A 12739-nucleotide genomic window follows, 5' to 3' on the forward strand; every position below is an offset into this window, starting at 1 on the left:
ACACCTATCAACTTACAGGATAACGGCGCGAAATTTCGATTTGTTATTACAAATCTAAGGTTTTCATTTGACTCACTCTCGTACATTCCTCAGCATCGTTAAAAATCTTCCCATAAATGTTGTGTGAGTTTAAGGCAAGTTACATGTTAAAAATGGCTCGAGTATGTTTGCATACTATAATATTTGGGAAGATTTTTAAAAATGCTGAGGAAGGTTGAATGCGGCAGTTGCGGCCCTACTTTTCAATCAGAGTCTTTTAAATAAACAGGAACTTATTCGTAGTTTTTGTGCTCTTGTAGGCGTGTTTTTCCACTGGTATTAGTTTCTCCTGACACACAGCTACACCGACGGGCCAAAACGTTTCGACCACCTGCTTAACAGTGTGACAGTTGAAATGGGAAAGGCAACACAGTAGCTATTCTGCGTGCCATGGATTCGACAAGTCCTTAGTATGTTTCTGGAGGTGTGTGGCACCAGATTTGGCCACACATGTCACGCATTTATCGTAAATTAAGGGGCGTGGAGCCGGAGATACCTAGGAAAAAAAGCGTCTCCTTGTACGCCTGCGAGATCCGTGACGTCACAGATATGCGGTTGAGATTAGCTGAAGAAAGTGTTTGTAGCCTTCACGTGCGCTACATTCGTGTTGGAAATCTCTTTCGTGATCCACACATCAGAAACTGTAGGGGAAAATATAATAATTGTTCTAAGGTTAGTGTCCTTAAATTCTCATCTGACGAAGACTTAAGATGAAGATTTCCGCGGTTCACTGGCAGACAGGGTCTCTAGGAAATAGTCCGTAGTAAATATGTAAACATTTATCTTGCTTAATGTACGAGAGTTGACTGAAAATTAATGCCTCCCCCTTCGTAACTCTTCAACTGTTGGCAGCATTGGTATGCGGCAGGTACTGGCTTGTTCCGTAGCGTCTTCTCTACAGCTCCAATTGGTGCGAAGCCTTAGAACTGAACGGTTGTGTTATTACAGTGCTAAATATGGAACCCTGCGCAGACGGTCGGTCAATGCAATTTAAACAACGTGCAGTCATTGAATTCTTGACAGCAAAAGGTGTCACCCCAAAGGAGATTCATCAGAGAATGAAAGGAGTTTATGGTGATTGTGTTGATGTGAGTACTGCGCGTCGTTGGGTGAGTAAGTTAAATATGTTGAGGCGGGAAAATCTGACCTGCACGAAAAATGAAAAGTTGGAAGTCCTGTGACAGCAACCACCGAGCTCCACAAGCAAACTGTTGACAGATTGATTCAGGACGATGGCCGTATCACTCAGAGAGAAATTGAAAGCACAATCGGCATTTCATAAGAACGTGTGGGTCACATTATTGCTTTGCCTTGCTATCGGAAGATCTGTGCACGATAGGTAACCCGGACGCTGACTTCTGAAATGAAAGCGCACAGACGTGAAATTTGCCAGGAACCCCTCTCGCGTTACGAGAATGAAGGTGGCGCCTTTCTCCATTCAGTTGTGACAGGAGACGAGACGTGGGTACACCATTACGTGGGTACACCATTACGACCCGGAGACGAAACGTCAGTCTATGGAATATTGACACAAAGACTCGCCCCAGAAAAAGAAATTCAAGACGCAACCCTCAGCTGGAAAAGCCATGACCACAGTGTTCTGGGACGCAGATGGTGTTATCCATGTTAATTTCCTTGATCGTGGAACAAAAATAAATTCAGAGCATTACATCACAACCCTGAGGACTCTGAAACGACGGCTAACAAGGGTCCGAAAGGAAAAGGGAAATGTTTTCCTGCAGCATGACAGTGTCAAAACACACACTTCACGTGCCACCACAGCAGAACTTCAGAGGCTGCAGCTCACCAAAGTACGGCATCCTCTATACAGTCCCGATTTAGCACCGTCTAACTTCCATCTATTCCCGACAATGAAACACGATCTGCGGGGACATCATTAAGCTTCTGATGAAGACGTTGAAGGAACTGTAAGACTTTGGTTGCGGAAATAGAGTGTCGACTTCTTCCGTGACGGCTTCAGAAAACTTGCTCCTCGTTGGCAGAAATGTATCCAATTGGATGGTGATTATGAGGAAAAGTGTATACTGGTAAATAAAGATCACATTCTAAGGATTATTTTTGCGTTTGATTTATTAAAATATTCCCACTCAAATCCAATTAACGAAGGTGGAGGCATTACTTTTCATTCAACGCTCGTTTTTTTCTTTTTTATAATGTAATGTTATATAATTGTAAATTCTAATAATTAAATAACACAATACAGTATGCAATCACTCTCTGTGCAGTAGTCTTCAGCCACTTTTCCTTTGCTTCTTTTTTAGATATGTGAATTTCAATTCAATACGGGTGACATTTTTGCAGTACCAACGTGTATCGCCAAAGAACTGGTACACCGCATGCAAAACATCTGGGTCGTCGATGTTTGATGAAATGTTGGTACAAATTTGTTCAGTACTTAGGACAAAATAATTTTAATCAATTTAAAACAAGTAAAACTGACATTTCGTTACGATGCTGATAGTGGTCCATTACCAGTTTACGACACCCACCAATAAGACAAGTGCAGCGTAAGGATTTTCCAGATTAATTTCGTATTTATATCTTTATTTCCAGTTTCTGTGCCATCTGAGTGGCCAGGGTGTCCCTCACATTTCTCTTCGAAGTAGACATCTGCTTGAAAATATAGACAGTCGTTGAAGTGTGGCTGGAAGATAAGTGCACTCGTAGCCATTTAGGGGAGTGTGACACTACTGAGACAACTTCATTCAGTTGTTTAGGAGAACTAAAAATTAAATTGTGTGATTTTGAAAAGCACAGTGACTAGCTCTGTTTGTAAAGAACAAAACTGTCCTACTGCAGACAAGATACATTTGAAGTCTCACCTTGATTATAAAGGATGAGATGTAGTAGGCGGTTCTTTTAACATAGACAAGTTATCTTGTTCATAGAGTGCATATATTTTTTTGATCCAGTATTCGAAGATTTAGTGAGTATCTTCCCAATTCGTACTATTCAGGATGATGTTCGTTTTTTCAGTTATTAAAAATGTAATTACTAAACTAGAAGCAATTGGATTTGAGGTAGCCAACAATAATGCAAATACTGAAAAAAATGTTTTTTGTTTTCTGGCCCACCTAATGTAAATATAAAACACTTTCATCGTGAGTTGTCTTCTGCTGACCGCCCACTTTTCTGTTTTTTGAACACTATTCTCGCAGGCCGGTGTGGCCGAGCGGTTCTAGGCGCTTCAGTATGAAACGGCGTGACCGCTACGGTCGCAGGTTTGAATCCTGCCTCTGGCATGGATGTGTGTGATGTCCTTAGGTTAGTTAGGGGACTGATGACCTCAGATTTTAAGTCCTATAGTGCTCAGAGCCATTTGAACCATTTGAGCCAACACTATTCTCCTTTCAAAATGCACTCGTAACAACTGGTTTAACCAAAAGCAGCAAATGCTTTTCTTTCCTGACTCAGTTTGAGAGGAAGGTCTCACTTCTGCCACAGCATTGTAGGAGCTACATGTTGAAAGCAGTCTGTTAGACACATCTTTCATATCATGTATCGTTATACAAGTTACGAAACACTCTCGTTCAGTGCTCTTGTCTGCTGTGGAAGTCACATCTTTGGTTGCACAGTAAAGCATATCTGCAAACTGTATTTTGAATACGCAGCTCTAGCGACCAATCAGGTGGCTACACAGACCCGTTCGAACAGGGCCGTTTGGCAAACACCTGCTCTTGCTCTGCTGCCTCCAGTGCCCGCCGCCTGCAACAACTAACATCATTCTACTTGTTAACTTCAGGGCTTATTTAAAGCCATATTGACTATTCAACGAAGGTGACTGTTTCAAAGGTATGAAAAGGTCTTTCAGAGACCATTACTTGTCACAAAATCTTGTTGACATTTAAACTACTCAATGAAGCTACGTTTTTTGAGGCATATACCCAGTATCAGGCTATAATAGCATTACAAAAACGTATAACGAAAGTACAAATAGAAATTAAATTTGTTTCGTTGGATCTTCGCATGTGCTGTGGTCATCGTGTGGAGAAAGGGAAGGCTAATAACAGGTGAAAATTCACTTTGTATGTTGGTATGCAGTTCACATCAAATTTTTAAGTAATCACTCATTTTATACAGGTGAAGTGACTGTCTTCTTATGGTTTGATCAGTAATTTCCGTTGCTGTGGCTCCTTTGAAATTGCTAACTACTGTTCATAAATTTGCACAGGTACTTAAAACACGATATTACAAGCAACAAGACGGCAGTCAAAACAAAACTTGTTTCGACTTAACCATCGATATATCGATCCTAGTATTGTCATTAAGTTGCAATGTCCTTCTCATAGCTGGTTGTCGCATCTCTGATGTTGGTCGACGAAATATTTTACAATAAGACAGACTGTGACAATTTTATGTTAAAATCATAGTAAGGGATTATTTTGAAGAATTGCAATGATATTGCTGGGACACAGATTCACATGTATTCACAATTTTCAATGGTTTGTCTATTTTGACAATGCTGAAATGAAGACTGTGACAGTTCTATGTAAAAAATTATGATACAAAATTATGTTAAAACGTTGCAGTGATATTGCTGGAATACAGATCCATACACACTCTCAGTGAGGAGTGAAGGATAGTAAAGGAGGATAGCGAAGATTCAAAATAAGAGGAAGAACGGTGCGACAGATTATTCTCGAATGGTGAACAAAAGTGTACAAGATGTAGAGAATAAGGAGGAACTCAAGAATATGTGGAAGGAGTATTTTGAAGAACTCCTGAACCTGAAAGGAGACCTGTATGAGGAGAAACAAGCCGAGGAGAAAAAAAGAGGAGGAACAGCAAATAGAAAAAGACCGTAAGTGGGGGGAAGTGGAAGAGGCATTGGGCAAGATGAAGGGAGGGAAGTCACCAGGTCTAGATGAGCTGAGTATAGAGATGGTGAGAGCAGCAGGAGAGGTGGGGATACAATGGCTATATCGAGTAATGAAAATTGTGTGGAGACATAAGATGATCCCAGAAGACTAGAAGAAGGGAAAAATTGTCCCGATCTTTAAGAAGGGAAATAGACAAGAGTGCAAGAACTATTGGGGGATAACGGTGATGAATCATTGTGCAAAGATTTTTGAGAAAATTTTGGAAGCACGAATTCAGGCAAAATTAGAAGGAAGAATGGGAGAAGAGCAGCATGGCTTCAGAATAGGAAGGTCCACGGTGGATCTAATTTCTGCTGTAAGGCAACTGCAGGAGCAGCACTATGAATATGGAATAAAACTTCTAATGACCTTCATGGACATTGAAAAAGCGTATGATAGTGTATGTAGAAGAAAAGTGGGGAAAGCTCTGGAGAACAGAGGAGTGGCAAAACAGATTATATGGAGAATAAGGGAGATGTACCATGGAAGTGTGAGCTGTGTGAAAGTGGGAGGAGAGAGGTTATTAGCTTGGACTGAACAGAAGAATGGTTTGAGGCAGGGAAGTGCACTTTCTCCATTACTCTCCATTGTAGTGGTGGATGATATAATAAGTAACACAAGTAATTGGTGAAAGGAAAATGAAGTTATGGTGTTTGCAGATGATCTGATGTGGAGAAAGTACAAGAGCAGCTGGACGTATGGGAACGAACAGTACAAGAGTATGGGATGAAATTTAGTAAAAGAGTGTGATGATTATCACAACAAGAAAGAAGGAGAGAGGAAAAACTGGAATAACAATTGATGGGGAACGATTGAGGAGAGTGGAGAGTTTCAAGTGCCTAGGAAGCCTGATACAGGAAGATGGAAAAAACGACAGCAATAAACGAGCGCGGGAGAAAAGCAGGAGCATTTCGGAAGAGTGTTAGAAGCGTGATATGGAAGAAGGATGCACTTCATATCAGTAAAAAGGGTATGTACCGGTCATACTATGTCCCGATCCTGACATATGCATCAGAAACCTGGGTTATGAAAAGAAGAGAGAAAACAAAGTACAAGCTAGTGAGATGAAATTCTTGAGAAACAGTTTTGGAGTGACAAAGATAGACAGGTTAAGAAACGAGAGGATCAGAGAGTTAATGAAGGTGGAACCATTACAGGAGGAGATAGAGAAATCAAGGCTGAGATGGTTTGGACACGTTAAGAGAATGGAGGAGGAGAGGATACCCAGGATGATACACGAGATGAAACTGGAAGGAAAGAGACCAAGAGGAAGACCGAGAGACAAGTGGCTGAAAGGATTAGAGGAATGCGTCTAAAGGAAAGGAGAAGACTGGACCAAGGTGAAGACGGAGAGATGGTGGCAAGACAGAAGACGATGGAGCCAGCCAGAGGCTGGAAACTGTCCAAGATGATTATGATGATAATTACACGCTCTCAGTTTAATTTTGATAATATTGAATTGAAGTTGGTAAAGAGATGGGCATTTTCGAATTCTGTAATTTCGTTTAGGATCCCTTTTCTTCTCACTTTTGGCTATGGATGAATATTTCCATTTCCTCAAAGATGTCAGTTTTGCAGCTTTATGTACACTGTGCTTTAAAATCGTTCTCTATTGCAACATTATCTCCTGTTCCGCCTATATGTTTTACTACAGATGACTTATTAACTTTATCGAGTTGGGAACAGTCAATGTGTTGTCTAAAACAAGTTTTAAAAGTTCCGCTCAGTTGGCCAATCTAGTATTTGCTGTAGCGACTGCATCTCTGTTTTGTTCAGTTTCCCCGTTGGTTCATAGATGTCATGCACCAGTTTGTTCCTTAAGTTGTTGGTGCAAACAAAAGTGATCTTGATATCTGTTTTTTAAATAACGTAGAGTAACATTTACGAATTGATATGACATTAGCCTTGGGTGTCAAAAAAGGACTAAGCCTGTAATTAAATGTATTTTAACACTTTCATAGTTAAAATTAATTTTGCGTGTATTAGTAAAATAAAGATGTCAAAAACTGTCTTCGTTGGTGACAAATAACATACTTTCACTAACAAAAACTTCTAATCGATTGATTTTGAAAATCGGTGAAGTGGGACATACGTATGCCACGAACCTAACTAGATCCGTGTTCTCATGTAAACCTAGGAGTTTCGGAGTTATTTTTATAATTTTAGAGCGATTTTTTCAGGATTACAACTACGGAAAAAAATAAGTACCCGGGGTTAGGGATGTTCTCTGCCTCGTGATGACTGGGTGTTGTGTGCTGTCCTTAGGTTAGTTAGGTTTAAGTAGTTCTAAGTTCTAGGGGACTGATGACCATAGGTGTCAAGTCCTATAGTGCTCAGAGCCATTTTTTAAATAAGTACCAGAACGCATTTACTCACCTGACAATGAAAACATGAAATATCACGTACAAGGTTTCCACATAACATTTGGAGGTGGCTTTGATGCACCACACGCCAATATCTTCTACAATCTGTGTAGTTTTCTAGGTCATATACGTCCAACATCCTTCAAATTATATACAAACCAGCAGAATTACTGGGGAGTGTAGTAACGACTCATAATAATGTTTATGATGTGTAAGAAAACACAATTAGTTACTTTGGACATTCTTGGAGTGGAGAAGATGATGATTTGGTCTGGTTTTCTTCAAGCAAACGCCCTGTGCCACTTTAAACGCACGCCGCTCCATTTGATTACACTGAGCCTTCTATATACCCTAGCCCATGGTCCGTAGTATTTTTTTCCAAGTTCCAAAGGCATTTCGCCATATCCTAGAGTTACACAAATATGAGATATAGACCACCCAGTGCTTAAAACTGCGTATTACTTTAGTGGAACACATGTGTTCCATGAAGCACGAAAGGGTTCAGCACACTATTGTGGGGACCAAAGACTATACGTGGTTTCGATGTAGTCTTGTTATGCGCTCCATGCACTGTACGTTTGCTCCTTGTTTAGTGTGTCCGATGATGCTTTGGATAAAGACGTGATTTAGTTGAGTCTCTAATAGCGATATATGATTAATAAACTTTTAGCTATCGAGAAGAATCATCATCTGTTGTTATTACGTGCTGTAAGAAACAGTTCTTGGAATACTGAGAAGTTTACAACAAAAGCCGGACCCACGAAACTGGTGCTGAGGCAACTTGAATTCCCTGACTTTTTATTCAAATGGCTCTGAGCACTATGGGACTCAACTGCTGAGGTCATTAGTCCCCTAGAACTTAGAACTAGTTAAACCTAACTAACCTAAGGACAGCACACACATCCATGCCCGAGGCAGGATTCGAACCTGCGACCGTAGCGGTCTCGCGGTTCCAGACTGCAGCGCCAGAACCGCGCGGCCACTTCGGCCGGCCGACTTTTTATTCCACTAACCATCTATAGGAGACTGCATTACATCGGGTTGGAGTGTTAAGGAGCTTGAACGTTGGTCGAGTCTGCTGTACACGATATATGCATGATTCTAGCCTCTACGAGGAGTTACAGGGTTTGATATCTGGCCCACATATTACTACGCTGAGCCCACCAACTGATTAACATCCTTTCTGTTTTTGAGGCGACTGGGAATATCTGTAATTAATTCTTTAACACATTGTCTTACAAGACCATCACAGAATTTACTTAAAATACACACATCAAAAAAGGTTTTGCATCACCTCGGTTCTGAGAATTCCGGAGTCTGTACAGAAAACTGGAATAGAGATCAACATAAACATAATTTCCAACCTTTTTATTGCTCATAAAAACCACACATTGCATGTTGTACAGCCATACAGCGAGACCTTCGGAGGTGGTAGTCCAGATTTCTGTACACACCGGTACCTGTAATACTAAGCAGCACATTCTCTTGCATTGATGCATGCCTGTATTCACCGTGGCATACTATCCACAAGTTCATCGAGCCACTGTTGGCGCAGATTGTCCCATTCCTCAACGGCGATTCGACGTAGATCTATCAGAGTGGTTGATGGGTAACGTCGTCCATAAACAGCCCTTTTCAGTATATCTCAGGCATGTTCGATAGGGTTCATGTCTGGAGAACATGCTGGCCACTCTAGTCGAGCGATGTCGTTATCATTCCCGGGTTCGATTCCCGGCGGGGTGAGGGATTTTCTCTGCCTCGTGATGACTGGGTGTTGTGTGATGTCCTTAGGTTAGTTAGGTTTAAGTAGTTCTAAGTTCTAGGGGACTGATGACCATAGATGTTAAGTCCCATAGTGCTCAGAGCCATTTGAACCTTTTTTTTTTTTTTTTTTTTTTTTTTTTTTTTGTCGTTATCCTGAAGGAAGTCATTCACAAGATGTGCACGATGGGATCGCGGATTGTCGTCCATGAAGCCGATATGGTTGCGCTATATGACGGAGGATGGCATTCACGTTTCGTACAGCCTTTACGGCGCCTTTCATGACCACCAGCGGCGTACGTCTTTCCCAATCAATGCCACCCCATAACAGCAGGGAACTTCCACCTAGCTACACTTGCTGGACATTGTGTCTAAGGCGTTCAGCCCGGCCGAGTTGCCTCCAAACACATATCCGACGACTGTGTGGTTGAAGGCATACGCGCCAGAAAAGCATTATTCAACATGGTGGGGTTGCTGTCTGGGTTCCTCCGAGCCGTAATCCGTAGGTAGCGGTAATCGACTGTGGTAGTAGCCCTTGGGCGACCTGAGCGAGGAATGTCATCAACAGTTCCTGTCTCTCTGTATCTCCCCCACGTCCGAACAACATCTCTTTGGTTCACTCCGAGATGCCTGGACACTTCCCTTGTTGAGAGCCCTTAGAGGCACAAAGTAACAATGCGGACGCAATCGTATCGCGGTATTGACCTTCTAGGCATGGTTGAACTGCAGACAACACGAATCGTATACCTTCTTCCTGGTGGAATGACTGTAACTGATCAGCTGTCGTACCCCGTCAGTCTAGTAGGCGCCGCTCATGCATGGTTGTGTACATCTTTGGGCGGGTTTAGTGACATCTCTGAACAGTCAAAGGGACTGTGTCTGTGATACAATATCCACAGTTAACGTCTATCTTCAGGCGTTCTGGAAACCTAGGTGATGCAACACTTTTTCTGATGTATGTATTTACATGTAAGGTTAGGGAGATAGTATAAATCTATCGGCGTAATGGCAGGACTGTGCTTAAATCATTAATTTGTGTTACAAAATTTGCATCGTAACCTTCGTATTTCCGCATTATTGTACAGTACGTTAATCATTGTATGTTTTTTTATTTCATGTCTTTTCCTTGAGGAATGAGAATCAGTCGTCCGGCTGGCCGAGTGGTTCTAGGCGCTACAATCTGGAACCGCGCGACCGCTACGGTCGCAGTTTCGAATCCTGCCTCGGGGATGGATGTGTGTGTTGACCTTAGGTTCGTTAGGTTTAAGTAGTTCTAAGTTGTAGCGGACTGATGACCTCAGAAGTTAAGTCCCATAGTGCTCAGAGCCATTTGAACCATTTTTGAATGAGAATCGAGCGTAAAATGGTTTTTAAATGCAAGGACTTTAATTACAGCTACAGGAATTAATTTGTGTAATTAATAACTAATTTTTAGGCCAGTTTTAAAGTTTTCTGTGTCACTGTAAGACTCCTATAGCAATTTGCAATGACACAACAATCCAAAATGAACATCCAGCAGGCGGTGGAAGACAAGGAAGCAGCTGGGAGCAGTCAGTCGTGGCAGGATCCTTTGGCGTTAATTTTAGAAAGAAGTCAAGTTATGTTGAAACAGAAACTGTTGGAACAGCAAGATACATTAAAGACATGAAGTTCAAGCAGTGGTTTTTTTATGTGAACGACGCTAATAAAAGACAACTATGATGGGTGGCTATAATATCTTGAATAAAGTTTATTCTCTTAGCCGGATAATGGTTCAAAAATCAAACTGCATAGCATCTGTTAGTAATTATTAACTTTAGTACTCAGTCCTGAAGTTAGTTTGTAGCAGTACGATGTTCAATTCTTCTGGTTCTTCATTTGCGCGTACGTAGCCCACCCTACATAACTCAAAATTTGCTACTTGTGTGACATCCTTGCTTCTCCTCGGTGATGCCTTACATTAGTGACTGCTTCTATTGTGTCTTAAATTTTGTCCAATCGGTTTGTCTCATTTTGTTTGGGTGTGTATCCAGAGAGGTTTGGTTTCATGTATCCTTCCCAGCATCTCTTCGTTGGTAACTATCTCTTCAGCTGATCCTCAATCTCCAGAACTTCTTTCTTGTTTCCCTGTTGGGCAAGTTTCACTATAAGTTCCTCATTTCTATAATGACGTTCTTTATCAAATGAAATGCAGTATTGGCCGGCTGTATTCTGTGCACGATTTATTTCTGGGTTCCACTATTCCTTCTAATCCTGCTTCACAAAAAACATAAATTCCTCTGTCATTTATCTCTCCTGCCTTCTTCCTCTCATTCTGAGAGGTCGATATTCTTCTTCACTAAGGCATACCATCACTTTAGTTTTTCTCTTGTTATTTTCATACTGCAGCGGTTACAAACAGTCCTTTCTACTGTGATGACGACCTTCTCTAAATCTTCTTTCGTCTCTGTGAACACAGTAATATCATCTGCATATCAAAACTTGTGTACTTTCTGTCTGTTGATTTTGATTTCCACCCAGTTGTTTCGCGAGCTTGGTCTACAGTTTCCTGGATGCAAGCAGTGAATGTAAGAAGAGAGAGCATGTAACTGCATTCCTCCTTTACCAGTTTTTGCTTCTTTTTCGTTATGAAAATTCCTAATCACATTTCTTGGAGAAGATGAGGATCAACAGCATGTCTTTGTACTTTATACCTGATTTTTGTTATCTGACCGTCTCTTGTCAAATAACATTATCAAATGTCTTTCCCAGGTCTACAAAGCCAACGTAAGTTGGTTTACGGCTCTGTAATTGCTTTTTAAGAAGAAACGTCAGTGCCAGGAAAGCCTTTCTCGTTCGTAATCCCCTCCTGATCCAAACTTTTTTTTCTCTCAGCACAACCTCCAGCTTCATTTAAACCGTCATGGGAATTATACACACATCAAAAGAAGTCTTGCATCACGGCGGTTCCCAGAACTCCGGAAGATAGACGTTGACTGTGAAAATTCTATCACAGAGACACTCCCTTTGATCGTTCAGAGATGTCACTAAACCCGCCCAAAGATGTAAACTACCATGCATGAGCAGCGCCTATTAGACGTAGGGGGTCTGACAGACAATCAGTTCCAGGCATTCCACCAGGAAGGGTCGGCCGCAGGGTTTCTAGGCGCTTCAGTCTGGAACCGTGCGACAGATACTGTGGCAGGTTCGAATCCTGCCTCGGGCATGGATGTGTGTGATGTCCTGAGGTTAGTTAGGTTTCAGTAGTTCTAAGTCTAGGGGACTGATGACCTCAGATGTTAAGTCCAGTAGTGCTCAGAGCCATTTCAACCATTTGAACCAGGAAGGAGGTACAGGGCTTGTGTTATCTGTAGTTAATTCATGCCTAGACGGGTCAATAAAGCGATTCGATCGCGTCCGCATTGTTACTTTCTGCCAGGAAAGGCTCTCAATAAGGGAAGTGTCCAGGTATCTCGGAATGAACCAAAGCGACGTTGTTCGGACATGGGGGAGAAACAGAGAGACAGGAACTGTCGATGACATTCCTCTCTCAGGTCACCCAAAGGGTGGATGAGCACTACGTAAGGATTATGACTCGGAGGAACCCAGACAGCAACGCCACCTTGTTGAACAATGCCTTTCTGGAAGCCACAGGACGTCGTGTTACGACTCAAACTGTTCGTAACAGGCTGCATGATGCGTAACTTCACTTCTGACGTCCATGGCGAGGTCCATCTT

General features: G+C 41.8%; 1 protein-coding gene across 1 annotated transcript in view; it reads left to right on the forward strand.

The window, feature by feature from the left end:
* The first annotated feature begins 10547 nt into the window (after positions 1-10547).
* Positions 10548-12739, forward strand: part of LOC126235466 (protein Wnt-10b-like) — a 676160-nt gene continuing 673968 nt past the window's right edge. Inside the window, exon 1 of the mRNA XM_049944188.1 lies at positions 10548-10593. Within this exon, the coding sequence (XP_049800145.1) occupies positions 10548-10593 (46 nt within the window). The remainder of the gene's footprint in view (positions 10594-12739) is intronic.

This window comes from Schistocerca nitens, chromosome 2, assembly GCF_023898315.1.
Source record: "Schistocerca nitens isolate TAMUIC-IGC-003100 chromosome 2, iqSchNite1.1, whole genome shotgun sequence".
NCBI lineage: Eukaryota > Metazoa > Arthropoda > Insecta > Orthoptera > Acrididae > Schistocerca > Schistocerca nitens.